At 50.4% G+C, this 27,921-nt stretch overlaps 3 protein-coding genes across 3 annotated transcripts; 1 reads left to right on the forward strand and 2 right to left on the reverse strand.

Moving 5' to 3' along the window:
- Window positions 1–1,889: 1,889 nt before the first annotated feature.
- HAUS8 (HAUS augmin like complex subunit 8) lies at window positions 1,890–9,127 on the reverse strand. Its single transcript, XM_082206628.1, has 10 exons — window positions 8,973–9,127; window positions 7,318–7,370; window positions 6,752–6,773; window positions 6,250–6,330; window positions 5,448–5,518; window positions 4,948–5,022; window positions 4,492–4,650; window positions 4,247–4,388; window positions 3,256–3,397; window positions 1,890–2,149 (listed from the first exon to the last, which is right to left on the reverse strand). The coding sequence occupies exons 1-10, from the start codon at window positions 9,091–9,093 to the stop codon at window positions 2,029–2,031; spliced, it is 987 nt and encodes a 328-aa protein (XP_082062754.1). The 5' UTR covers window positions 9,094–9,127; the 3' UTR covers window positions 1,890–2,028.
- A 127-nt stretch (window positions 9,128–9,254) lies between these two features.
- Window positions 9,255–12,902, forward strand: MPV17L2 (MPV17 mitochondrial inner membrane protein like 2). The gene is made up of 6 exons (XM_082206770.1): window positions 9,255–9,335; window positions 10,185–10,405; window positions 11,295–11,465; window positions 11,569–11,645; window positions 11,728–11,856; window positions 12,345–12,902. The coding sequence occupies exons 2-6, from the start codon at window positions 10,228–10,230 to the stop codon at window positions 12,414–12,416; spliced, it is 627 nt and encodes a 208-aa protein (XP_082062896.1). The 5' UTR covers window positions 9,255–9,335; window positions 10,185–10,227; the 3' UTR covers window positions 12,417–12,902.
- A 1,465-nt stretch (window positions 12,903–14,367) lies between these two features.
- RAB3A (RAB3A, member RAS oncogene family) lies at window positions 14,368–26,809 on the reverse strand. The gene is made up of 5 exons (XM_082206807.1): window positions 26,512–26,809; window positions 20,584–20,811; window positions 20,155–20,273; window positions 19,175–19,299; window positions 14,368–17,581 (listed from the first exon to the last, which is right to left on the reverse strand). The coding sequence occupies exons 2-5, from the start codon at window positions 20,809–20,811 to the stop codon at window positions 17,391–17,393; spliced, it is 663 nt and encodes a 220-aa protein (XP_082062933.1). The 5' UTR covers window positions 26,512–26,809; the 3' UTR covers window positions 14,368–17,390.
- Between the last annotated feature and the right edge of the window lie 1,112 nt (window positions 26,810–27,921).

Below are 27,921 nucleotides of genomic sequence, written 5' to 3' on the forward strand. Positions count from 1 at the left end.
AAGGAACCCCCCCAAACTACCTCAGCAAAGGGAAACCCCATGTATGTCTTTGCTGCCCCCTTGGAGATAACATGGGGGGGGTCGGGGGAGCTAAGCCCCGCCCCCTCGACCACATGACACGCCCCCCTTTGAATGGGGCTTCCCTTCAACGTCTTTCTTTGAGGCTCCCTCAGGTATTTTACTGGGGGGGGGCCGTGTGTGGAAGAGAGCGAAGGGGCCTCGGACCTGGCTTTATTCTTATTATTCGGGGGGGGGTGTCTTCTAAATGCCTCCCCAGGAGAAAACTCCTTCAGCCTCAGTCCCCCCCCCAAGGGAGACAACTTCTTAGAGGGGGTACACGAAGCTGGGGGGGGGGGAGAGAATTGTGCCCCCCTCCCAAAGCCTCTTCTTCCCCCCAAATCACCTCAGAAACCCCCCAAGTGAACTCCTAACCCCCCAAATTACGGTACCTCAGACCCCGCCCCACAGAAACCACCTCAGCAACCCCTCCCCAAAATCCCCCCAGGGCCCCCCCATTTACCACAGAGGCGCCCCCCCCCTCCTTTTTTACCTCGGAGCTGTCTGTCCCTCTCTCCGCCCCGCGGCTCCTCCGGGCTCCTCGCTCCCCGCGGCTGAGAGGCGACGGCCGGGAGCCGCCTCGCCCCGCCCCGCTCGCTTCCCGCCCACAGCCGAGGCGGCCACTTCCGGGTTGGACGACGCCACGGCGCACGCGCGGGAGGGGGAGCAGGAAGCGGAAGGAGAGGGAAGGCCGCGCAGGCGCAAACCGCGCAGGCGAAGCCCGAGCGCCGCCCGGTGCCCTTCCTTTCCTGGGAATGGTGAAAAGTTGGGACTCGATGGGGTTTTTTTGTCAATTATTGATTACTCAGAGATACACAAAAAATATGGATATTTCACTTTTGGGGGAAATTGCGTATTAAAAAATTATTATTATTATTAAAATGTTATATTGATATTTTTTTCAGAAACATACCAAAACGCATACCCATCACTAAGTATCTTATTAGGAATTTTGAGGTTAAAAAAAATATGTTTATTTGCATCAGCCGTCGGCCACAGCAATAAAACAACAATGCAATATTCAAAGAATAGAAATAAAAAGTCAATTATGTAAAATACATTTTAGGGTTTTGACTCAAGTCAAATAGTGGATCGTACTCTGATTGCCCCAGCTAAAAAAACCTTGCCACCTTTGCTGTCACCTGCTCATCTTGAACTGCCAAGAGAAAGGACCCTGGGGCAGTGGCTGAACGACTGGGAATGGACAATCAAAGAGGGTTTTGCATCTTGATTTTATTCTATGAACCACCCCTGGACCCCCGGGTATGTTGTTGTTGTTGTTGTTTAGTCATTTAGTCGTGTCCGCCTCTTGGTGACCCCCTGGACCAGAGCACAGAGACAGGTCCTCCTGTTTTCCATTGCCTCCCGCAGTTTGGTCAAACTCATGCTGGTAGCTTCCAGAACACTGTCCCACCATCTTGTCCTCCGTCGTCCCCTTCTCCTTGCGCCCTCCATCTTTCCCAACATCAGGGTCTTTTCCAGGGAGTCTTCTCTTCTCAGGAGGTGGCCAAAGTCTTGGAGCCTCAGCTTCAGAATCTGTCCTTCCAGTGAGCACTCAGGGCTAATTTCCTTCAGAATGGAGAGGTTGGATCTTCTTGCAGTCCATGGGACTCTCCAGAGTCTCCTCCAGCACCAGAATTCAAAAGCATCCATTCTTCGGCCATCAGCCTTCTTGATGGTCCAGCTCTCACTTCCATACATCATTACTGGGGAAACCAGAGCTTTTACTATACGGACCCCCACATATAGGGCTGTATAATAATAAATAAATAAATAAATAAATAAATAAATAAATAAAAACAGGCCAAAAGAAGACACTGTTGCAACCAGACTTTGCAGTGAAAGAATGACGTGCTTTAATACAAAAATTCAATTTAATACAAAAATTCAAACAGCCTGGCAGAGACGGCGGCTTCAGCTGCCGGGTTCGGGATGAGAGGCCTGGAGGGGGGCCAGCCTGGGGGTCAGGGCCTAGCCAAAGTAGAGCTGCTTTATCCTCTCGACCCCCTGGGCGTCTTCAAAGACCTTCTGGCAGCGCAGGGAGGCCTCTTTGCCAACATCGGCCGACAAGTCCAGTCCGTGCGCGAAGGTCCTGGAGGAGGAGGAGGAGAGCGGGAAATGGGAGCAGAGAAGCAAACAGGCTCATCTCTTTGCGAAAGATCTAGCAGGGCCCATTGCTAAGAACATGATGTCCTGACAGCTCAGACCGACCAACGTTCAACATTGTGGTTCCAACCAGGCACCTCCTCAAAGGAAACAATGGCAAGGGCCTTCCCCCTATTATTTCTCCCCAGCTTTGATCACTGAGGTCCAGCTCCGAGGGCCTTCTGGGTGTTCCCTCCCTGCGAGAAGTGAGGTTGCAGGGAACCAGGCAGGGCCTTCTCGGTGGTGGCACCCTCTCCCATCAGATGTCAAGGAAATAAACCACTACCTGACTTTTAGAAGACATCTGAAGGCAGCCTTGTCCAGGGAAACCCAGCCAGATGGGTGGGGTATAAATAAATTATTATTTCTTCTTATTATTATTGGTTCCATTGCACCATCATGGCGAATGACCACTCAGGGATCTCCAACCATACCCAAAGTACACCCAAGGAAAACGGGCACGTCCCCTAAATCCAGTGGGTCTGCTCTTACTAATCCCTTCGTTTCCAATAAATAAATGAGTCTGTAGCCAGCTTCTCCTGAATAGCATCACGTGGATGAGCCTAAATCCTCCCTTTGAAGCCGTCTGAGCCTGTGGGCCACCTTGTGGCAGTGAGTCCCATGAGTGAACGGGCTGCTGAGTGAAGAACAACTTCCTTTCTGAAGCACTCACTGGGCGACCCGTTCTAGTACTTACGAGCAAATGAGAATACCTTCTCTCTACGCATTTGTTTTCTGCAATTTCTGCCTTGCTCTTAGTGTTCTTCTAAGCCGGTTCCAAAAAGGCCCACAATCTCACTGTTTTGTAAAGTGAATCTCCAAGCGAAGCAGATGCTCTACTTCAGCAGGAGGGGAAATGGGACGTCATATTTCTGTCTCATTCTTGGAAAGTTTGTGTTCCCAACATGGAGGAAGTCTGTATTCCCAACATGATTCACCAAGATCTCTCTCAGCCCCTTAAAAACTTGCCTCTTCCTCCTCCTCCTCCACCACCCTACCAAACAGGAACCAAGTTCCTTAGGTTCTTTTAAAATGTGCTTTTACTCGAAATACCTTGGCAGCTCAGCAGCCACCTCCAAGGACGTCTCCTCCAGCTCCTTTGTGACGCTCAGGCCCTTGGCGTTTTCCTTGGCGTGCTCCGGCAGGGCTCTGCGCAGAGCTTCCTGAGTGGCGGCCAAGGCCCTCTGCAAGTCGCCTGCAAGTCGAGGGAAGAGATTCAGAGAGAGGCAGAGATCCTATTGGATGGCAGGCATCAGACCAGGAACCCTCCCCATTGAAAAGCAGATTCTGGGAGAGGATTGTTCCCAGTTGCTGCAACTCCTGCCCTCGGAGGTCTTGCAAGGTGCTGCAGGAGGCGGCTTGTGAGGGCTGTTTCTTGGACCAAGCTGAAACTGCAAATCTCCCTCGCTGGCAGGGTGGATAAAAATCAATGTTTTTTTTTATTTAAATCAGAATTTTTTTAAAAAAATTAAATCGTCTTTTTAAAATAAAATGCTTTTGGAGGGAAAATCTGCTCCCTTTCTCTTTCCCCAACCTTCTTGTACATTCTGCCTGCTTCCTGCACCACCTGGACTGGACTGCTGGCTGCCACACCTGTTCCCCAGGTTATTTCCCATACGGGGTAATCCTGTTTGTAACTTAAAGCCTTAAGCCTGCCTTCAGGGATCACACTGCGCTCTTCCTGATTGTGAGTAAAACGACTTTTTGTTACTTATGAATAAGCCTGCGGTGTCCTTATTCTTTTAGGAGGGATTCAAGGGGTCTTACCAGGAAAATAATAGAACCCATTTCAATCTGGACAAGCCAGAGGGAATTGCTTATTGTCTTAAGAAACTCACACAAGTTTGCAACCAGCTTTCTGCTGCGTAAGAAGGGGAAGGCGCTCTGCTGGGTGAAGGAACTCGCCAGCGCAAGTTAGGAAGGATATTAATAAGCAATATATCCTCTCCTGCCACCCTCAACATTCCCGCAAGCAGATGCTTCCTGACTCCACATGGGGCTGGATCCAGGAGTCTCTGCCGCTGAGGTGGATCCACTCCCCTACCTAGATACTGCCTCTTGTCCTCGCCCAGGTAGATCTCGTTCACCGGCAGCTCGTGTCTCGCCGTGTCCAGGGCGGTGGCAAAGTGCCTGTATTCCTCTTCAAATGCCGGGCTCTGCTCAAAAACGGGACCCAGCGCTTCGAGCTGGAAGCCCGGGTGGTGGAAGGAAGGAGAGACGTTAGCCACAAGACAGACTCAAGCCAGCCCTGTCCTCAGATCCGCCCCCTGGGAAGCAGGAAGCCCATACCTGTCTGCCCAGCGACTCGGAGAGCTGGCGGTCCTTCCTTAGGCGCTGCAGCCTGCGACGTTTCTTCTGGGCCTCCGCCTGCAGCCTCGCAGCCTCCCTGCTGAGGGTTAACAGGCTCCTCTCGGATCGCCCTTCCAGGAAGGCGGTATTCTTCTCCATCTGTTTGCGATGCAATGTTGTTGGGTTTCGAATACGCATCCACAAAAGGCAAGTGAAAGAAGATGCATTTAGTGCCGGGGCTTTTAAAGGGGGGGTTCTCCCCCCTCCTCATCCTTCTCATTTATATACCGCTTTATATTTTAAAGGGGAAAAATCTCAAAGGCATTTGCAACACATTAAAGTGGCACATGAAACAATCCAGAATAACAAAAACTCAAGGGAAATATTTCAGATCCTTCTCTAAGTGACGTTTTGCCGCCGGCTCTCAAAGCAGGGAGAAGACGGTTGGTCTCTTACCTTTAGGGAGGCATAGGTCAACAGAAGTGTCTCCGATTCCAGCATCCGAATCAGGTCGTCAGAATCAGGAGAGACCTGGAAGAAAACAAAGCCGATTCTTTAACAAATCAAACGGGTGGGAAACTGTCAAGAAAAGCAGGGAGGAAGGGCGAATCTGCTGCAATTCTCTTTACATGCTTAAGAAAGTATAGCACTGCAGTTTTTTAAATTATAGCTGGTGATCATTAAGCTATGAATTGCCTTCTAAACCGGCGTCTCAAAGCGATTGACACATAAGATAATTAAAAACAACTAAAAGCACAAAAACAACAAATGCATTCAAAACAAGACAAGTGGACCCTTGTGGCCAAGACTGGCTCACCCGCCTGGGAGAGTTTACTGCCACCAAAACGCCTCCCTAACAGCAGACTTAAGAGTATCTGTTTGACAACAGCTCAACAAGAACCTGTAGCCCCTCACTAGAAAATAAAATCTGCATTCAGTGTCTCCGCATGACTCACCAGGCTCTGCTTTTCTCGGGGGGTGGATTTTAGGTGGTGTTTCGAACTCAATGCTCTGGGGCAGCTTTTGCCTAGAAGTGGCAACCAGAGAAAAGACAAACACACACACATACAGTCACATTCCAGTTAACAGTCAAAAGCTGATAGGAGACTGGGCTGCAACTGGGAGGAGGGAACCCCCAAATGGCTGCGACAATCACCCTCCTGCTTTTTCCATTTAGTGTTTTCCTGTGCTTTGTATACTTGAAGGTCTCCACCCCCATCGTTCTGCCCGGACACGGAGGTCCAGCTCCGAGGGCCTTCTGGCTGTTCCCTCCCTGCGAGAAGTGAGGCTACAGAGAAGCAGGCAGAGGGCCTTCTTGGTGGTGGCACCCTCCCACCAGATGTCAAGGAAATAAACAACTATCTGACTTTTAGGAGGCATCCGAAGGCAGCCCTGTTCAAGGAAGTTTTTTATGTTTTGAGGTTTTGTTGTGCTTTAAAATATTCTGTTGGGTGCCTTGGACACCTCTGGGGGTGGCTAAACTAAATTTGGGGGCACCAGGTGGATCTTTGCACCCCGGCAGTGCATATGCTAAAGACGTCTCTCGGGGAGAGCTCAGGCGGTCTCGTCCTGGACAAAAGGAGTTGCCCTATATATCCCACATGGGGGGAAAGGCATCATTGAACCCCTGGGTCTTCTGTGGGACACGGCCCCCCCACCCCTCTGAAAACCACGCAGAAGTTCTCTCATTGGGGGCGAGAAAGGAGGCCAGCACCTCTGCAACCAGTTCAAGGCTGTAACTGGAGGGAACACACGTACTTTTGATGACAGAGACCTCCAGTTCCGGCCTGGATCTTCCGTGGCTCTCCACCAGAGTGGACTGCAAAACCTCGTGAGGGTCTAGAGGAGGGGAGGAAAACCCAATCATACTTGGTCTCTAAGGTGCTACTGGAGATGGAGATATATATATATATATATATATATATATCCCAATTATCCTGGTTTGCCGGAGCGGCTCCCAAGCCGTTTACCGGCGTTGAACTAATTGCATGATAGAGACAAATAAACACAGATCAGAAATGGCTGAAATGAAACCGCAAAGAATAGACCTTGTCTTCTAAGAGCCAGTTGCGTAACGAAAGCGGTGGGGGCCCTCTTGTATTCCAGGAGGGAATCACCAACCCAGATCGCCTTCTCGACAGATTTAACGGTGTCGGAAGGAACCCCCACCATCATGTGAACTTGCCCCCGAGAAAGGCAGGTGCACCCCAGAGAGCCCCTTCAAGATACTTGACCCCCCCCCCCAAAAAAACACACTCACCAGCTGTGGCTTTGGCAGCAGCCTGGAAATGAAGAATAAGACATGGCAAGTTAGGCATGGGCTGTTATGTCACGGTTGGGGAGTGTGAGTGTTTCAACACACTCCAGCAATTGGACAAATCAAAATAAAAGGGTTTACACCTCTCCCCACACCCACCCCAAGCACGTTTCGGTGGAATTTATTTCAAGGATTATTATTAATTATTAGATTTATAAACCGCCCTTTGTCATAAGATTTCAGGGCGGTTCACAGAAGAAAACCTGGGATAAAAGCAAGTAAACAATTAAAGCAAAACAGCAAAACAGTGATAGCCCCCTTCTCACAGACACATTTAAAAAGCTGTAGAATATTAATCAGCCCAAGGCCTGGCTGAAGATGAACATTCTCGCCAGGAGCCCAAAATCTATAATAAAGGCACCAGGCAAACCTCCCGAGACAGCAATCCACAAACGAGGAGCCACAGCCCGTTTATTAGCAATTATTTTACCAAAGACTTCTCAAGAGCAAGTGACACACAAACCGAAAGCAGAAACGCCAAAAAGAGGAATTTCACATCCAGATCTCACCTTTCCGGATCCTTTTTGATAGTCCAGGTATCGCGAGGGCACGATTCTTGCCCCTAAGGAGGCAGAAAGGAGGCAAAAGGGGAAAGCGTGAAACGGGAAGAGGGAAGGTGCCTCTGAGCATGTCAGGAGCAGCTTTTCTGAAGACTGTGGCAGGAGGGGGCAAAGCGCCTCCCCTCTCCAGAATGGCAGCAAGCACGTGCAGAGTTCCTCTAGCTCCTGTGGGGCTCCTTGCCCTCCCCAGTGGGCATAGCCAGGGGGGCAGCTGCTCACCCAAAATCAATAAAAATCCTGAACTAGCTGAAGTTCTGCCTCCCCCAACATAAATCATGACTATGCCCAGACGCAGGGCCTTCTTGGTGGTGGTGCCCGCCCTGTGGAACACCCCCCCTTCAGATGTCAAGGAAATAAACCACTATCTGACTTTTAGAAGACATCTGAAGGCAGCCCTGTTTAGGGAAGCTTTAAATGTTTGATAGTGTTTTTAATATTCTGTTGGAAGCCACCCAGAGTGGCTGGGGAAACCCAGCTAGAAGGGCGGGGTATAAATAACAAATTATTATTATTATTATTATTATTATTATTATTATTATTATTATTATTATGTGCAGAGGCCTCTGTCCCCCCTGGGTATATGCATCTCCTTCTCCCCCACCCACAACATGTGCATCACACTTACCCCCATAACCCCCCCCCATCATACGGGTCTTATTTTATATTATAATTAGATGGATCTTCCGCCCTTGCTCAGGGGGTCTCAGGGTGGCTTACAAAATAAAGCAAACAAATGATTAAGACAAAACAGCAACAATCCCAACTAGGGAAGAATGGCAACCCAAAATTGCCGGATTATGCCCAAATTTGTTTTATTTATTTATTTTCTATACTGCCCTAAACTCAAAAGGTCTCAGGGAGGTTCAGGTGAAATAGCTCAATGGCTAAACTAACAGGGAGACTAAGGAATCAAGAAGATAAAAGGCTTTAAAAAATAATTGGGGGGGGGGAGTTTATAACCTATCTAGGAGACCGTTGTAAACAAACTAAAACGTGAGCTGGACAAATCACTTGTAAAGTAATGATGTTTGTGGACAATTGAGAAAAATGAAAATTATGGCAACTGTATTGATATGTAAACTTGGAAAATTAGTCATTAGGATCCGTGTAAGGGATGGGGGGAAGTCAAGCGATTTAGAGAATGTCGCGAAAGGATTATATAAATAATTTGTTGCAAAACTGTGTGTATATATATATATATATATATATATAAATAATTTGTACAAATTATTATATAATTTGTCGCAAAATTGTATATATAAACAATTAAATAACTATATAAATAATTTGTATAAATCATGATATAAATAATGTGTTGCAAAATTGTATATATAAACAATTAAATAACTATATAAATAAGTTGTATAAATCGCTATATAAATAATGTCTTGCGAAATTGTATATATAAATAATTATACAAATATATACGAGTAATTTGTATAAATTACTATATAAATAATTTGCTGCAAAATTGTATATGTAAAAATACACTAAAGAAAAAAGGAGCAGCGGTGCTCCCGAGCATGTGCAGAGCGCGGCCGCCTTCCCCCCCGCGCATGCGCAGAGCGGCCCCGCCTCCCCGAGCATGTGCAGAGTGCCGTCACCTCTCGGCTTGGGCCGGGCTCCGGCCTTCTCCTCCGACGCCAGGCCGGGCTCCGCGCGGGGAGCAGCGCCGCTCCGGAGAGGCGAAGAACAAGAAGCCGCCGCCGCCTCCTTTCCCGCCATCGCCCGCCGACGAAAAGGGCCCGCTGCGCATGCGCACGGACACCGAGGCGGAGGAAGCCGCGCGGCCAGAGCGGTCCCCACCTCGCTTCCGGGCGGGCGTCGCCTAGGCGGCATCACGTGGCTCTGTCGCTCACGTGACCCTGCGGAGGCGGAAGCGGGATGCGGCGGCCTCGGCTCGGACTCTGACCCTCCTCGTGTTCCCCGGGGCTTCCCGCGAGGAGGCGGCGGAGGAGAGGCCCGAGGTGAGAGCGCCTCTGAGCATGCACAGAGTGCCGCAGGCGGACTGGCGAGGGCGGGCGGAGGCCAGGACGGTTGTTGCTCTTGATCATATTCCTAATTAATCAATCAATAATAATAATTATACCCCGCCCATCTGGCTGGGATTCCCCAGCCACTCTGAGCGGCTCCCAGCATCATATTTAAAACGCGATAAAAAGCACACTAAAGCTTATACCTAAAACTACAGTGGTGCCTCAGGTTACAGACTCCGCTAACCCAGAAATAGTACCTCGGGTTAAGAACTTTGCTTCAGGATGAGAACAGAAATTGTGCTCTGGCGGTGCGGCAGCAGCAGGAGGCCCCATGAGCTAAAGTGGTACCTCAGGTTAAGAACAGTTTCAGGTTAAGAACGGACCTCCGGAACGAATTAAGTTCTTAACCCGAGGTACCACTGTACTCAGTTGGTCTCTAAGGTGCTACCTTATCATTTTAAAATTCTTCTGGAAGGATTCCTTTAAAGACTTCCTTAGCTCATATAACCTTTTTGAAGACTTGATTCTTTTAAAGGAGTTTTTAGGCTCTGAAGAAGAGTCTTTTTAATTAGCTTTTTAAAGAATTGTTTTAATTTATTTTGACTACGGCAGACCAACACAACTAGCTACATGAACCTAAACGACTTCCCCAAACAGGGCTGCCTTCAGGTGTCTTCTAAAAGTCAGAGAGTTGTTTATTTCCTTGACATCTGATGGGAGGGCGTTCCACCACCACCGAGAAGGCCCTCTGCCTGCTTCCCTGCAACCTCGCTTCTTGCAGGGAGGGAACCGCCATGGGAGGAAGCTCACCATCTTGTTTGTGTCCCCCCCCCTCTGCAGTTCTCCCCCCAGCCAGCTGCTGGGCCTGCGACGAAGGGCCGAGATGATGGCCCGCGGCCGGCAGATCTTCTCCGTCTACTGGAAGCCGCTCTTCCAAGGCCGCCTGCTGCTGGTGACCAACACCGTCAGCTGCGGGGGGCTCCTGGCTGCGGGGGACACGCTCCGCCAGGCCTGGGAGATGAGGCAGGATCCCAAGCGCAAGCGGGATCTGGCTCGCACAGGTGAGCCCTGGCTGCCTCTTGCTCGAAACTGCCTTTCCACGGCGCTGCCTGGGATTCGGCCTGTGAGTCGTGGCCATTAAGCCATGCTCCTCGAGAGGTCAGGAGGGCGGCAACACGAGAGCAGGGCCTTCTGTATTACACTGAGATCGGTCTGTTTTTGCTATTAATTTCACGTTTTTGTGGCTCCTTTTTTTGTTTTGTTTTTGTGACTGCGGAACCCAGTTGAGCTACCGATTGGTTGATTGTGTGACTGCAGTACATTGTTGATTGCTTTCATCTTATGCTCTCGTTAAGATAGTAAAATTCATGCTAAACGGCTGTCTTAGGGGTTGTTTTTAATGGTCTGGAATGGATTAATCCATTTTGGCATTCATTTCTATGGGAAAGCGGCCTTGGTTTGGGAATGCTTTGGTTTTGGAACGGACTCCTGGAAGTCCCCTCCACCTCAGCTTTTCACAAGTGCTCCATTTAGACTTACAAGTGATGGCGCCTCTTTTCTTTGCCTGTGGTAAAGGTAAAGGGACCCCTGACCATTAGGTCCAGTCGTGGCCGACTCTAGGGTTGCGGCGTTAATCTCGCTTTATTGGCCGAGGGAGCCGGCGTACAGCTTCCGGGTCACGTGGCCAGCAGGACTAAGCTGCTTCTGGCAAACCAGAGCAGCGCACGGAAACGCCATTTACCTTCCCGCTGGAGCGGTACCTATTTATCTACTTGCACTTTGATGTGCTTTCGAACTGCTAGGTTGGCAGGAGCTGGGACAGAGCAACGGGAGCTCACCCCGTCGCTGTGGGGATTTGAACCGCCGACCTTCTGATCAGCAAATCCTAGCCTAGGCTCAGTGGTTGAGCCCACTACAAATATGCCTTCTCCTCCTCCTCCTCCTCCTCAGCCCGCATGTTTGCCATCGGCTGCAGCATGGGCCCCCTAATGCACTACTGGTACCTGTGGCTCGACCGCACCTTCCCTGCCGCCGGCTTCAGCGGGATCCGCAGCGTCCTCAAGAAGGTTTTCATCGACCAGATCGTGGCCTCCCCGGCGCTGGGCGTTTGGTACTTCTTGGGTGAGTAAGGACATTGACACCGCTAGGAGAAAAATCCCGCTTGTATGCGTGTGGAGGGGGTCAGGTAGGGCCCAGGACTGGCATTTCCTTTGTCTCCCTGCAGGGATGGGGTCTCTGGAGGGGCAGACGCTGGACCAGAGCTGGCAAGAGTTGGAGGACAATTTCTGGGAGTTCTATAAGGTGAGACTCTTCCCTCCCCGTCCCTGACATCACATCCTGTCCCGTGGGGCAGCTGACCCCCCTTTCCTTTCCCCGCTCCCAGATGGACTGGTGCGTGTGGCCCCCGGCGCAGCTCATCAACTTCCTCTTCCTGCCCGCCGCCTACCGGGTGCTCTACATGAACGTCATCACGCTCGGCTGGGACACCTACCTGTCGTACCTGAAGCACCGGGTGGGTAAACTGAGGCAGCGGCACAGGGCGCGAGTTTGGGGTCTCCGGTGGAGAGAGGTTATCCCAGAACTGCAGCCTCAGATCCTTTGAATCTGGAGTTTGGGGGCCATGTTCTCTTGTAGGGCAGAGGGGGGCAGGACAGCAGAATCATTTCTTATTTATACCCCACCCTCATGACTGGGTTGCCCCAATATTTTAAAGCACAATAAAAACCTCAAAACTCGGCCCTCCATGTTTTGGGACTACAATTCCCATCATCCCTGTCCAGTGGTCCTGTTAGCGAGGCATGATGGGAGTTGTAGTCCCAAACAGCTAGAGGGCCGAGTTTGGGGCTGCCTGCCTTAAGGGGTCATTTCAGCAGGCTGTGGTCCGCCCAGCAGCAGCTCTCCTGGGTTTCTGGGTCAAGAGGGTACTCTCTGCTCTAGCCAGAGATCCCACCAGCTGCATAGATCCCCAACTGATGAGATCCCACCCCGCTTTCTCTTTAGCCTAAGCACCCATCACTCAGCCTGGAGGAAAACGAGGAAGCCGACACAGTCGAGATGGAAACGACCGGGTGAACGAGGGCCACTCACTTCTGCCAAGGTTGGATCCAGAACTCGTGCCGGAGCCAGCTTGGGGCCCCACCAGATCGGTGACTGGATCCGGGAAGCAGGCTCCGTCGCCCGGGTGTGCAGCCTTCTCTCCTCCCAGCCAAGGCCTCGACTCCTCTTCCAGCAGCGCCTCGGATCCTGAAACGGGCTGGGGGGCAGATTTGGCACGGGCATCTCCCGACTGCCAACCCCGGTCCTTCCCAATTCATTCGAAAGTGCCAGATCTTTTGGCGCTTCCCAATTAAAGAAAAAGCAGGTGGCCTTTTTTTGCCCGCCGTTGCCAAGACAGGTGGTTCTTCTCTCTGGTTGCCGTCGGGTTCAGGCGGTTTGTCCTTTTAATGACTGATGTTTTAATGTATTTTGAATCTGTTGGAAGCTGCCCAGAGTGGCTGGGGAAACTCAGCCAGATGGGCGGGCTAGAAGTAATAAATTCTTCTTATTCTTCTTATTAAATTATATTTTGAGTGCGGCGGAGCTGCCAGGCTCCGGACTGCAGTCGAGCGGCAACGGCTGGCCACACGCCAAGCTTGCAGGTTTGATCCCCGTATGGGACAGCTGCGTATTCCTGCCTTGCAGCGGGCTGGAATAGATGGTCCTCTGGGTCCCTTCCGACTCTAGAATCCCAGTCTTTCCTCGTTTCTAAAAACTTACTCAGCCTCCCAGCCTCACCACAGCCAAAGCCCCCTGTCAAAATGCGAGAGCAACAGCGTGGCGCTCCCTGCTGGCGGTTCCCAGCAGGTAGACTGCCTCTGTTGTTGGAGGCGCAGCCACACCACTAAGCCCCAGCCCACTCCACAAACTGGGGGAGAGAACCCCTTTGAAAAGCACCCGGCCCCCCTTGCCACATCAGACCCCCTTCAAGCGCTTGGCCTCCCCCTTTTCTTCACAGGGACTTGCAGCATGGAATGCTTCTCGTGATCAGAATTTTATTTCTTCACAACTCTCCTTGGTACCACGATATTGGGATTTCCTTTCCACCCCATAGCTTTTCATTGTTTTTGTTTTTTTTAAGAAACTGAACTCATTTTGACACTTCCGACAGGTTTTCTTTTTAAATACAGTACAGCATATATATATTTTTATATTTATATATATATATAATTTTCCCCATAGAAGTAAACTTCACAAAGAGAGAATGTTTTGTGTCTAAATATCCGCAAAAACGAGGAAAAAAACCCAAAACCATACGTAGCGTTTCCATGAAAAAAGAAAAAGGGGGTCGTGGGATGGAGGGGGTGAGGAATGAGAGAAAAAGGGAATGTTTTAAACAGTGAGAGTTTGGTCGTTTGAGAAGATTGAAAGGCAGGAGTTCTCCAGGTGAAGCGGGGAAAGATCGCTTGCGGGTCCGAGGGGGCGGGAGCAGCAAGTGGGGACAAGGCAGCCTTTCCCCCCCTCCTACAGCACAACAGCTTCTTCCCCAGCCTTGGGCCAAAGGGGTTCGGGTTCATAGGAACCGCGGTCCAAGGAAAAACCTGGAATGGGGGGGTGCAGGGAATGTAGAAGCTGGACAGGGCAAACCAGCCTTCCAGATGTTGGCTGGGCTCCCAACAGCTGGCTGCTGAAGGGATCTGGAGCCCCAGCAGCACCCAAGGGGGCAACAAGTTCCCCCTCCCCGTGTTGGAAGGGAAGGCAAGCGAGTCCTGCTCCAGAGTAGGCCCATTGAAACAGGCCGCCCCACGCCAGCTCATTTCCGGTTACAGAGGCTGCATCTGAACTCTACGCGGAGAGGATACTGCAGTCACGGCTCCCCCTTCCACCCCAAAAAGCTGGGAGCTCTTAAGAGACACCCCGCCTCCCTCCATTCCCCTTAGGATTTCCAGGCGGCATTATGATCTCTCTTTTAGCACTTGGGAATTCTCCTCTTGCAACCTTTTACCCCGTCAGCATTTCCCAAAACTTGGGCCCTGTGTGTGTTTCCCAGGACTACAACTCCCATCCTCCCTGGCTAGCAGGACCAGTGGGTCGGGGAGCGTTGAAAGTATGCTGAGAGTTGGTAGGGGACCCCGATTCCCTTCGCAGAGCCTACCGTTCCCCCCGTTTTCTGGGAAGAGGGGCTGGCTCTGGAATTGGCTCTGTGGTGGAAATCTGTGCCTCCTATTTCCAGCTCTCAGTGTCCTTGACAAACAAGGCTTCCCATAATCCTTTAGGGGAACCTATGGCTGCTTCAAGTGCAATGGTGCTGCCATGACTATTCAGTGCAGACGGGGCCGGAATCTGACTTCCTGCCCTGCAAAGAAAGCCAAAGCTAACAAATTCCCAATTGCAAATCAGTTGCGTCGACACAACTGGGTCTGGAAGATCAACAGGACTGGATCAGACTGGTGGACTTGACTGGGGAAGGTGGTTCCACAAAAGTGGACCTGTGTAATTTGAAAACATCCAGAGACCCAAGTTTGGGGAACGCAGCCCTAAGTGGTCTGCGCCATCAAGGACCCAAACATGCTCCCAGAGGGTATATGTCAGGGCAAAGAGGAAGCTGCGTTCTACAGAATCCCATGTCGCTCAGGACTCTCAACACTGACTGGCAGCAGCGGTCCAGGGTTTCCAGCTCTGTGCAGATCACAGAAACTGAACCCGGGACCTTTCACTGGAAGAAACTGAGATACTGGCCCTCATTGGCCAAATGGAAAGGATGGAGTTGCCTGTGATGGTGAACCCACTCTGGGAATTGTAGCTCCGTGAGGGGATGGGGGTCTCCAGTTCCCAGGGATCTTTGGGGAGGGGTTTTGGAGTGCTTTAAAAGCTGCCCTACAGTTCCCTGGAAAGAAGAGTTGATTGTTAAACCGATTTGGGAACTGTAGCTCTGCAAAGGGAAGAAACCACTATTCCCATGTTTCTTTGGGGGGAGTGCGGGCAGCTGTCACTCTTTAAAGTGGTGCGATACTGCTTTAAATGGGGATTAATCCGAGGAGGAGTTTAGCGGCTGCTTCTGTTGCCAACCTCCCTTCCTCGGCCCGCCTTATTCTCGTTCATCTTATTAAATACGGTGGTGTTGTTGTTTTTAAAAAAGAGAATAACCTACAAGCAACTGAAAAACCGTGTATGTTAACATTTTCTTTAAATAAATAAATAAAAACCCAAACGCACGCTCACACACACATGAAACATAAATAAAACCACCAGCAGCACAAAGCACGGCACGGCAAGAAGACCTCCAAACACACACACACACACACACACACACTTCAGAGTCTACTTCTATTTACAGGGAACGGGCCTTGGGGATTGCATTTCCTTTTTCCTGTACACCAAGGAAGACGGGAGGAGGACCGGAAAGGGGTTTTTGCAGGGGAAAAGAAGGGAGAGAGAAAGAAAGAGGGAGAGAGAGACAAGCAGCGGTGGGAATCAAGGAAAGCTCTCCTGGCGGCATTTTGGTGACGCCGGACTGGCAAGGAGGGTCTTTGCTCTCCCTGGCTAGCCAGCCTGCGAGGCCAAAAAGTTTGGAAAGCTGGGAGATCTGTGTCCAGACAAATCGGAGGCCAGGAGATCCCCACAACTGCAAACTGAGCCGTTTCCTAGATTGTGGCTGTCGTATGAAAGCATACAGAGCCAGGCGGCGTTTTCTACGCTGCCGAACGAGGCTTCAGAAGGGAGATCTGCAGACCTCCAGATTTTCTGGGGTTCCCAACTCCCTCGCTGACCGCCAGCCACACTGGAGCTGGACGTTGCCTGGAGGGCCAGAAATGTCCTGCCCTGAAGATGCCACAATAGCCACACGCCGCCTCTTCGGGAGGAGGAGAGACGGAGAGGACTGATTGGGAGAGGAAGGACCCCACAACTGCACAGCCGGAGGGGCAGGCACGGAAGCAGGTGTGGGCCTCCCCCCTAGCGGCGTTGCAGGACCAATCCTGCTTTGGAGAGGGGCCAAATGGGGAGGGCGGCAGCTGCAGAATTGAAACACGGGGGCCGAAGTAATTCGGCTTCACAGGAGTCAGACTATTGGGTCTGTCTCGCTCGGTATATTGTCTACACTGACCGGCAGTGGCCCTCCAGGAGTTTCCAACTCCACCTAGAGATACCACTGGGGACTGAGGACTGGAGGGCAGGTGCTCTTCTCCTGAGCAACGGCCCAATTGCTAAAAAACAAAATTAAGACTCCCGTCTTTGCGGTTGATTTCAACGAATATGCCTTGTGAGGAATGAAGTCACTGGTCCATTTAGCTTAGCGCTGCGCCCACTGGCTGGCAGCAGCTCTCGGAGGTTTCTTTCCCCCAGGCTTACCTGGAGCCGAGACCAGGGACCGGAACAGGGAGAACTTCCTTCGACACGGAAAGCAGCCGCTCTAACCGAGGAGTCAAACTCTTGCAGCAACGGCAGGTCCAGGCATGGGGTGCCTGCTCTGCTCTCTTCAACAAGACGGGGGGTGTTTTTTGGGGGGAGACACACAAAATGCATGGACAAAAGAACCAGCAAAGGAAGGCGGAGGAGGAGGAGGAGGAAGAAAGAGGAACAGCGGTGGACACCCAGATTTGCAAATCCAAGAACAGCTACAAATCGAGAGGCGTGTGGTCCAATAAATAAATAAATAAATAACAGAAAGAAGAACCCAGAACAGTGGAAACAGCTTCCTCTCGACGCTGACCACCCGCCTCCCCAGCCCGCCCCACAAAGAAAAGACGATCCACACAGAGAAGACAGGCAGGGGGCTTAATTCTCACCCCTCCCTTAAAGGAGAGCGAGGGGAGGTGGTTTGTTTTTAAGCTTTGACACCCCTCCTAGGTTTGGGGTCTCGTCCCCCCCACCCCCACCCCAAAAACCAACAACCCCACAAAGGATAAAGCAATGGGATGGGTCAATGGGGGTGGGGAGATGGCTAGGCCAGGACTCCATAGTTACTCGGGAGGTGGCGGGGGGGGGGGGAGAGAGATGAGGCAGGCAAGGAGGAAGGTGCGGCAGGAGGGGGGCAGGGGGATGTTCGGGGGGCTCCGCCTGGGAGTCTCTTCAACAGGCACAGTCCTGGTGCGGGGGGGCTTGCTGGTCGGTCAGCTGCGGACCCTGCTTGGCCCCGGTGACGGCGGGGTCGGCCGTGTCCAGCGACTCGGACATCTTTTCGCAGATAATGTCCACCAGGCGCTCAAAGGTCTGCTTGACGTTGATGTTGTCTTTGGCGCTGGCCTCAAAGAACTCGAACCCTGGCACAGAGGGGAAGGGGGGGGGTTGCAAAAATGAAATAAAATAATGAACACAGAGAGAGACAGAGAGCAAAAGGGGGGGCAGGAAATGCAGGAGAGCCCCGGAAGGAGAAATAGTGATCTCAAAACACCCGGCAGGACCCCCGACAAGGCAGAGACCCTCCTCCCTTGGCCAAACACAAGAGGGGGGGAGACAGAGACAGAAACTGCCCCCTACCTGAGGGAGAACCTCTCCCATATTCCCCTGCCTCATATTCCCCCCATTCTTCTCCTTCCATCATTAACACCATCCTCATCCTGAATCGTCTGATTATTACTATCATTATTATTATTGTAACTGTTAGCATTATTTCATTTATATGCAACCAATCAGGGCGGCCCCCGACAGAACATTAAAAACACCACAAAGCTGCCCCGTGGAAGATGGGAGCCAGCTTGTTTTCTGCTGCTCTGGAGGGCAGAACCTGAACTCATGGCTTCAGGTTCCAAGAAAGGACTCAATATCAGGAAGAACGTTCTGACAGTGGAAGAGTCTCCCTCCTTGGGAGGTTGTGGCCTCTCCTTCCTTGGAGGTTTCGAAGCAGAGCTTGGGTGGCCATCGGTCTGGGATGCTTGAGCCGAGATGCCTGCATTGCCGGGGGCTGGACTGGATCCAGGGCCCCTTCCAACTCAAACAATTCTATGAATCACCATTCATTATTGTTATCATACCACTTAGTATTACAGTGGCACCTCGGTTTTTGAACGTCTCAGAAGTTGGATGTTTCGGATGTCAAACGCCAAAAACCCGGAAGGAAATGCTTTGGTTTTCAAACGCTTTTCCGAAGGCAAACATGCTATGCGGCTTCCATATTGAGTTTAAAGGTAAAGGGACCCCTGACCATTAGGTCCAGTCGTGGCCGACTCTGGGGTTGCAGTGCACATCTCACTTTATTGGCCGAGGGAGACGGTGTCCAGCTTCCGGGTCATGTGGCCAGCAGGACTGAGCCACTTCTGGCAAACCAGAGCAGCGCACGGAAACACCGTTTACCTTCCTGCCTGAGCGGTACCTATTTATCTACTTGCACTTTGACATGCTTTCGAACTGCTAGGTTGGCAGGAGCAGGGACCGAGCAACGGGAGCTCACCCCGTCGCTGGGATTCGAACCGCCGACCTTCTGATCGGCAATCCCTAGGCTCTACTTCCGGAAGTAAATGCTTCGGTTTTCGAACACTTTTCGCAAGTCGAAAGGTCTTCCGGAATGGATTACGTTCGAAAACCAAGGTGCCACTGTCTTTTAGCCACCACCACCACCAATTATTAATATTACCATCATGAAACATCATTATTTTTATCACCATTGCTTTTATTACTCTCCTCTCCATCGTTCTTATTACACTAATACGCCCTTTTCCTCCAAAGAGCACAAGCCGCTGCCCATGGGCCTCCCCCCCATGGTCACAACCACCCTGCGAGGCAGCCTAAGCCATCCTTGGCGGCTCAGAAGAAACCTTGCAAAGCCCTGAAGCCTCTCCCCCTCCTAGATTCCCGCTTTCCCATCTCTCTCTCATTCCCACAACCCCCAGAGCGCCTTCTTCCGGCTGCCGACTCACCCAGGTGCTCGGCTAGCTGGCGGCCCCGCTCCGACGAGACGACCCGCTCGTCCTCCATGTCGCACTTGTTCCCCACCAGCAGGACCTGGGCATTGTCCCATGAGTAGGTCTTGATCTGGGTCGACCTGGCGGAGAGACGGAAGCAGCAAGGGGGGTCACGGGAAGACTGGACAGCCAAAAAGACCACTCACCGCCTCCCCTTCCTGTGGAGCTTCTAAACCAGTGATGGCCAAACTCGGCCCTCCAGCTGTTTTGGGACTACAACTCCCATCATCCCTAGCTAACAGGACCAGTGGTCAGGGATGATGGGAATTGTAGTCCCAAAACAGCTGGGGGGCCCTTCCAATGATTGGACTATGTGCTTCAGAAGCTGAGAGATCTCTGGCCTCCATCTGGGCTAGCAAAGAGCAGCCTGAAGTCTCTTTCTCCCCCAGAGTACACTTCTGTATTGCCCGCACTCAGGGTGGATTTGATTTAAATCAAATCGATTTAAATCACGATTTAAATCATTAGTAAGACTTGATTCAAATCACTTCTTTTTTTTTACAGAAAGACTCATTCTTGCTGGTATAATCTTAATATTTGCAACCAGAGGAAGGCTTCCTTTTTGGAATAATAAATTTTCAGAGTCGTTTTTTACTGATTTGGTTATACTATTAGAAATACATTGACAGATAATTATGAAATTATGGTGAGGTTTAATAAGTGAAGAGTTTCTATTTGGACAACTTTTCTGCTGTACTTTGTTGGAAGGAGGAAAATAATCAATTCCTTAATAACAATTTAAAAAATTTATTTAACTAGAACAATAACGTTATAGCATGTACACGGGAAAATACGGTATATCTTGGTATTGTTACAGTGAGGCTATTATTGGATTATAATGGAAAATTAGCAAAAATTATTATCAAAAAGATGAATAATAGTCCAGAGGCTGGTGACACCCCCCTCCCACCCCCAGGGTCTCCCCCGGGACTCACCAGTCCTGGACGGCGTTGAAGGACTCCTCGTTGGTGATATCGTACATCAGGATGAAGCCCATGGCTCCCCGGTAGTAGGCGGTGGTGATGGTCCGGTATCGCTCTTGCCCGGCCGTGTCCTGGGGAAAGGCCAAGAGAGGCCGTTACAGAGGGGCCTGGCAGGATCAGGCCCCCAATTCTGTCCCCACATCAGCCGGAAGGAGCTCTTTCTTGGCGGAGAAATGGGGCTCTTTCAGCCACATTGAAAGATCACACCTGAAGGCAGCCCCGTTTAGGGAAGCTTTTAATCTCTGATGTATTACTGTATTTTAATATTTGGTTGGAAGCCGCCCAAAATGGCTGGGGTATAAATAATAAATTATTATTATTATTATTATTACTCCTTCTTTCCCTTAGCGAGTGACCCTGCGAGGCGGGCCCTTTCCTTACCCAGATCTGCAGCTTGATCCGCTTGTCGTTGCGGTAGATGGTCTTGACTTTGAAGTCGATGCCGACGGTGCTGACGAAGGCGGGCGTGAAGGAGTCGTCGGCGTAGCGGAAGAGGAAGGAGGTCTTGCCGACGCTGCTGTTGCCGATGATGAGGATCTTGAACATGTAGTCAAAGTTCTGGTCGGAGGACTCTTTCTGGCCATAGCGGGCGTCGGTGGCGGAGGCCATCTGGGGAGGGAGGGAGGGCAGGAAAGGGGGTGAGACACGGGGGGGCGGCCGGGGTGACCCTCGCTAGCACCCCAGGAGACACCCGTGGAAGCCAGAAAGGATTAAAGAGAAACCAAAGCAAGAGCTCATGCGCTCTCTGTGGGGCTCCCTTTGAAGGTGACCCGGAAACTGCAACTAATCCAGAATGTGTCAGCTAGACTGGGGACTGGGAGTGGAGAACATAGAACACCAGTCCTGAAAGACCTACATTGGCTCCCAGGACATTTCCAAGCACAATTCAGAGTGTTGGTGCTGAAAGTCCTCAACGGCCCAGTAGACCTGAAGGAGCATCTCTACCCCCATCATTCAGCCCGGACACCGGGGTCCATCTCCCAAGGGCCTTCTGGAGGTTCCCTCCCTGCGAGAAGCGAGGTTGCAGGGAAGCAGGCAGAGGGCCTTCTCAGTGGTGGGACCCTCTCCCATCAGATGTCAGGGAAATAAACAACTATCTGACTTTTAGAAGGCGTCTGAAGGCAGCCCTGCTTAGGGAAGTCTATAAGGTTTAATGTTTTAACATGTTTTTAATATTCTGTTGGGAGCCACCCAGAGTGGCTGGGGAAACCCAATCAGATGGGTGGCATATTGATAAATTATTATCATCATCATTAGAGATCTGTTTCTCAAAGGAGCCTCCCTCAAAGGGCTGTTTTGAGAGTAAAATGGGCAAAAATAAAATAGTAATGATAACAAGGCTCCCAGCCCTGTCTTTCCCCCTTATCTTAACCATGCAAAAAAGGACCAGCGTCATTAATGGTGCAACGGACTGGGAAGAAAACGAATCCCAGTTTCCGTTCCACATCCACCTTCCTCCACTCCCTCCTGCAAAGCAGCTCACCAGACAGAGCAGGCGAGCTGGAAATGTGAGCTGGCAAAAAATGCTTGCGGAGGGGAGAAATAATAATTAATATGTGGCTATTAGTCAAAGTGACATTCAGAGAACTGCCTTCCGCTGGGGGGGAATATCTATGCGAAGGGAAAAAAGATGGCAAAGACGGAAGCCTGTTCAGTTCCCCTCTCAAATCCCATCATTCGTTGCCGTGTTTTGCCGTGCACGATAAAAAATACAGCATCTCTACCTTTTTAAATACATGCATGTATTACAGTTGGAAACGTCGGTGGGGATGCATCAACCCCAAGGCAAGTTTTAAGAATCGGGAACGAAGACAAGGATCGTTCATTTCCGGCCGGGGGCTTTCCACGAATCCGTCGCCATCTTTTCTGATCGAGCCCCCCCATCTCATTCGCCCACTGCCCCAGATCCCTTTCTAACCCTGTTGGATTAAAACCGCTGAGCGAAATAAATTTGCAAATCTCTCTTTGCGGACAGCGTCCACAAAACGCTGCTTCTGGCCAGATTTCCCCGGGAGTCTGGCGGTGGGGAGGGCACAGCCCTATTAAACGGCCCTTCAACCCGCACGCTTTGTTCCACGGCCTACTTTTCCTTCTGCATAACCCTTTTAGCTAATTGAACGGCCAGCCGCTCGCATCAGGCAAATCTTGGGGCCGCTGAGCCGTTCCTACAGGAGGCGTCAAAGCGACCTAAACCGGGATTTTATGGGAGGGGGAGACACATTTGCACACTCAGGCCAGGGAGGATTAAATAAATAAAAAACCCAGATCCTAGTTAGCGGTATTTTCATGCATCGGGGGGGGGGGGTCCCCAAGCTGCGTTGGGAAGGAGGCGTCCCCCGGTTCACCCCAAACCTCCAGGAATTTTAATTCTGGCAAAGAAGCTAAACCCCCAAAAAGGATAACAAGGAAACAGGATTAAGTGAGATCAAGGCAAGAGACGGGCAGCTTGCTTTTGCCAATGCAAAACTCCTTATTTCCTTCGAAGAAATGGAGAGATGCCCCCCCCACCACAGATGACCGACAACTTGCGCACCCACCCCCCATTGTATGCCTGTTTGTGGTATGCAGGATTGACACACACACACACCCCCAGAAAAAGTGACTAATTTGGGAAGAGTCTGGATACGGGAAGAGGGCTGATCTGCCTTTTTCAGGCCACAGCTATCTCAAGCCCTTGACTGCAGTGGGGTGTCAACACGGCGCCCCTCCTTCAGATGCCGTTGGACTACAAAGCCCATCATCCTTCTCCTTCAGCGGCACTGGCCGATGGGAGTTGTAGTCCAAAAACGCCCCAGATATTCTTGCACATTGAATCACACTTTCCCCCTTCTTCCCAGCAAGGGAGAAAAAATCATGCCTTTGTGAGCAGGCAAAGGAGAAGAAGAGCCACGTTTTCCTGCGTCAGAGGAGGCGGTCCAGAAAGCTAAATTTGCCCACGCGGGATGTTCTGTCCCTGATATCAGGAACAGGCTGCCTGCCGGCTGCGATCCTGCGGGGTCTGCTTCCTTCTGCAACCCCGACAACACACACAGAGGGGTAAAAGAAGCTGTCTTATGTGGAATCCAGACCAGCTTGCCTACCTAGCTCAGTAATGCCTGCTCTGACTGCCAGCAACGGCTTCCCAGGTGGATGAACGTGGGACCTGAATGGAAAGCGACTGCATTCAAACTTTCATGGGGGGCAGGAAACGCCCTGCTTTCAGCTCCCTCCCCACCCAGAATGGGGACTCTCACCCACTGATCTTGCTTACAGGAAATGAATATAGGCTGCATGGCATAATATTATTGTTGTTGTTATTGCTATTATTATTTATTGAATTTATATACCACCCTATACCTGGAGGTTATCAGGGCAGTTCATAGAATAAAATCAAAATATAAAAATACATAAAAGAAAAACAACAACATATCCATGGTAATAACAATATTACATGTCTCCTCTTTCTTCCAAGGATGACTGAAATAAGATTACAGCCGTTTCACTGCATAACTCACATCTGCCCCAAGAATTGCTCTGATAATAATGATAATATTATTATCTGCTCTGTATCCCATATTTCCTCTGAGGATTACTCGATATAGATATCTCCTCTTCCAAGGATGATCAAAATAATATTATGGTTATTTATTACATAACTCACATTCGCTGCAAGAATTGCTGTAATAATCATAATATTGTAATTTGTTCTGCATTCCATATTTCCTCTGAGGATTACTTGCATATTCAAGTTGTTTATTACATATCCGTATTTATGTAATTATACCACTTCAGCTAGGCCTTTGGCTGATTTGACATCCAATGGCCTTTTAAAATGTGTTGGGGAGCTGGGGCGCTATTGGATTGTTCTCATTTTTATTTTTATTCTGCATGTTGTGGTTTTATATTGCGATTTTATCTTGTGAACTGCCCTGAGACCTGCGGGTATTAGGCGGTAGACAAATTTATTTAATAATAATAATAATAAATATATTTATTGCCTGGCCAACCACTCCTCCAAGAATCCCTCTAATAATGCAGAAAACAGCTATTCTACGTATTATGCAGCATCTCAAACATTGTAAATATTTGTTGCATTTCCTCCAGGACGCTTAATTTGCAGGACAGGATGAGAAGACACTCAACGGCCTCCAAGGTCACCCGGCGCATGGCTGATTTGAACCCGGGCCCTTGTCTGCCTTGCTTCCCCCTATCCTGCCCTCCCCGCCGGCCCTGCGTGACCCCAAGGGCCACACTGTGCGCTGTGCAATTGTCCCGAGGGCCGCACGGCCTCACGGTGGGTGGGGCCAGGAGCGGGAGGAGCCACCGATGCAAATCTTGCCTCCAAGAGGCCTGGTCCGAGTTCGAGAGCAACATTCCAGCCAGTCCAAAACCAAGAGGAGGGTGCCAAGGGCCTGGTGAGAGAGGCCCCGGGGCCGCATGCGAGATTCCATCTAATCCTGCCCAATACAATCTAACAGCCGACAACAACGGAGGCGTATGCTCAAGCAGCAGGGCTCATCTCTTTGCCTGTCCGCAGATAGACTGCTCCTGAACAGGGGGCTCCGCCTGAGCCACCCACAGGCCCTCTCCTCCTCCCCACACATTTGGTACACACACACACACAGCCCACTTTTAAATGCCACCCAGGCAGGGCCGGATTGAGGTCTGATGCGGCCCTCAGCTCCTGAAGGTAACGGGGCCCTTTCTATGTCCAGCTGTTCTTTGTCCACTACAAATTGTCGCTGTTTTTGGTGCTGAATATATGCTAGATGGTCATTGATGGACCGAATAGGTATCTCAAGCCATTTGCGCATGTTGCCCTGCAACCAGTCCATGCAGAATGTTGGCACCCTATATATAGAAAGGAGCAAAGCAGGGATATTTGAGGGAGCAGACGGGGCCCATGACTTACATCCGAGGAGCCGACACAACATAAAACACGGTTGCTGGATGTAGGTTTTATTTCATTTGTTATGTTATATTTTGGAAATGGACATCCAGTTTTTTCTCCCTTTAATTTTTTTGGGGGCCGCCAAAAGAGTGGGGCCCTAAGCTAGAGCTTGCTGAGCTTTGACGTAAATCGGGCCCTGCACCCAGGCCACCAGCCATCATCAGCCCTGGTCCCCGCAGAAAAGACGTTGATCTTGGCGACATCAATAGGGCCCAGCTTCCTGGTTGCCCTTGGCACCCGGGCATCAATCATTCATATGCCAGGCGTTGCGTGGCAGCCCTTTGGCCTGGACAGCCGTCCATCAACAGGACACACGCTCCTTTCTCCCCCTGCACAAATCTGATCCAGTTTCAAACGGGTGAAAACCAAGAGGACAGGAGGTGGAATTGCAAAAAAGGGGGTACACTCTGGAAGCAAGGGATGTGTGCGATGCTTCAATAGGTCTACTCCGAGTAGGGCTAAGGCTGGCCCAATCCATTCCATTTCCTCTCCTTCCCGTGCAAAAGGCAAGGCAAGCACCCCAAACCATCATCTCCTTGCCTACATTCAATGCTGCATCGCTCACCCCCGAAAAGCACGCAGTGGCTTGCAATTATGGTCTGCCAAAGGGGGTGGGGGTGGGGAGAGGATCCAAAAAACGTGAATCAATTGCCTCTCTCCGCCTTGATTTTTCGTTTTTTAGCTTTGCAACTGGCAAGCTCTCTCTGCATCAGAGGAATTGGAAAAGGGGGCAGAGGGAGAAAGAAAAAAACCATCTTAAGCTCATTTTGTCATCCGAAAGGTGAGCTCCTGCCAAAGCGATTCGGATCCAGCTCCTTACAAAACGCAGAGGTTTGGGAAGGGGTTTTTTGCGTTGGGTTTTTTGCTTTTTTTGCAAAAAGCTGCCTACCCCCCCCCCTGCAAATAAGGCCCACCAGATCTGGCTCCTTTTCCAACCTGCGCTGCTCGCTCCCCCCCCCCGTCCCTCCTTTCCCAATCCGCCTGTTTACCATCTGCATCGCCGAAGCCTCTTTTGCCAGGCCAGCAATTCCAGCTTAGCCCATCGCCGCCCATGGCAAGAAAATGCATAATAATACAAGAGGAAAGCCCCGCTCCCGTTAGCAAGCCAGCATCATCCCTGTCCAAAACACCTCCATGTTTAATGATATCTTTTTGGTAAAGAATCCAGCGCTTTAGGCTTGGCTCTTTTTCTCCCCCCCCCCCTGCAATTTTGCATCTTCCTTTTTTGCATGTGTCAAATGAAGGTTACCAGCCCCCCCCCGAGACGCGTTCTTTCGCATGCAATGCAGGGATGCAAAAGGTGCAATGCAGGAAAGGGGAAAAGGCGGCCCCGGGGGGGTGCAAAGCTTGGGGGGGGGTTGCCCGAGGCGCGCACTCACCTCGGGAACGCGCTTCGGGTCTAGCAGCAAATGCAGCAGCAGCAGCACAAGCGGCGCGAGGCGACGGCACCTGCCTGCAGAACCCGGGCTGACGTCACCAGCGCTCCGAAAGGGGAGGGCCGCTATGCAAATAGGGCGGGTGACGTCAGGGAGCAAGGCGCCGCCTCCGCCTTCGCAGCTCCGGGAGGCGGGAGGGTGGGAGCTGCCATCCCGCCACGCGATTGGTGGATCGCCTAGGATTGGCAGCCCCGTCCCCAGCTCGCTTGAAACCCAACGGGGCTGATTTCTAAGGAGAGAGAAGCCTCGCGAAACCTCGCGAGATTTCTTTCTCCCGCCATTTTTCCCCCCTTACGTATCTATGGCGAAGCAAACCACGTGACCCTGAGGGAAAATTATTTATTCTTAAATTCTATTTTTATTCGAGGGCTATTAAGCCATTAAGGCCTTGAATAAATGCTGGTCGTGAGGGGAATCTATTTATTCTTAATTCTGTTTTTATTCAAGGGCTATTAAGCCCCCTCAGAGTCATTTAAATGCTGGTCATCCAGAAATCAATCCCGTAAATCAGAAGAAGAAAGACCAGAGGGGAATTTCTGGCCAATTTTTCACCTCAGGGTAGTCTGCTGTTGTGCTTTTCTCTTCAATTATCACCATGGTTTTTATCTCACCAAAAATGCTCATCTGACGTTTCAGACAAAAATAAAATACAATACCACATATAGAAGCCCGCTGGTGTCAAAGCAATTACTGTATATACTCCACAAATCTATGAGGAGCGATGCCGGAGATTGTTCTGGCCACATAAGATCAATTATGGATCGAGGGTTTTTTTAATAATAAAAATATCAAGCCAAATGCACGGTTATTGCTGCTGTTCTGAGGAAAACATTCTCCATCTTTCAACATGGCAGCCCTTCAAACTTTGGAACTCCCCTGCCTCTTGACACGATCGACATTTTATTCTGGGTTTTATTTGATGCCTGAATGTATCTCGTCAACCGCTCTGAGATTCTTTCCTTAAAAACAGAGAGAGGTACAGAAATGAAATTAATAATCATATGACGCCAACATTCTGACATCACTCGTATTAGCTTTCAAAAGCTCCCCCCCCCCATTTTATCTGTGTTCCATTGATAATTTCTTTTCTAAAGAAAAATATTGTATTTCCCCCATTTCTCATTTTACAGTGTTTCTCCATCTGAACAAAAACCAACATTTCCCTCGACTTCCCTCCTCCGCTCTCTGCGCTTCCTTCTTTGATATCACCACTTCCAACCTGTTTATAAATGTCATCTTTTTGCTCTCCAGAAGTTTATTTTTTACGCCTCATGTTTATGTCAACCCTGCTAAACTTTTTAATCGCTTACAGTAATAACACTCTTGTTCTAAGAAAAAACACCCGTATAGAGT

The sequence above is a fragment of the Podarcis vaucheri genome (assembly GCF_965113315.1).
Source record: "Podarcis vaucheri genome assembly, chromosome: 18".
NCBI lineage: Eukaryota > Metazoa > Chordata > Lepidosauria > Squamata > Lacertidae > Podarcis > Podarcis vaucheri.

Excerpts from the sequence above, each read along its gene's own strand:
- RAB3A (XM_082206807.1), bottom strand. The coding sequence starts at position 20,811 with ATGGCCTCCGCCACCGACGCCCGCTATGGCCAGAAAGAGTCCTCCGAC. Across the intron at positions 20,274-20,583 it reads GGATCAAGCTGCAGATCTGG|GACACGGCCGGGCAAGAGCG; the intron begins GTAAGGAAAGGG and ends GCCTTTCCCCAG. Across the intron at positions 17,582-19,174 it reads CCAGCTAGCCGAGCACCTGG|GGTTCGAGTTCTTTGAGGCC; the intron begins GTGAGTCGGCAG and ends CCTCTGTGCCAG.
- MPV17L2 (XM_082206770.1), top strand. The coding sequence starts at position 10,228 with ATGATGGCCCGCGGCCGGCAGATCTTCTCCGTCTACTGGAAGCCGCTC. Across the intron at positions 11,466-11,568 it reads GGGCGTTTGGTACTTCTTGG|GGATGGGGTCTCTGGAGGGG; the intron begins GTGAGTAAGGAC and ends GTCTCCCTGCAG. Across the intron at positions 11,646-11,727 it reads ATTTCTGGGAGTTCTATAAG|ATGGACTGGTGCGTGTGGCC; the intron begins GTGAGACTCTTC and ends CCCCGCTCCCAG.
- HAUS8 (XM_082206628.1), bottom strand. The coding sequence starts at position 9,093 with ATGGCGGGAAAGGAGGCGGCGGCGGCTTCTTGTTCTTCGCCTCTCCGG. Across the intron at positions 7,371-8,972 it reads AGCCCGGCCCAAGCCGAGAG|GGGCAAGAATCGTGCCCTCG; the intron begins GTGACGGCACTC and ends CTGCCTCCTTAG. Across the intron at positions 2,150-3,255 it reads GTGGCTGCTGAGCTGCCAAG|GACCTTCGCGCACGGACTGG; the intron begins GTATTTCGAGTA and ends CTCCTCCTCCAG.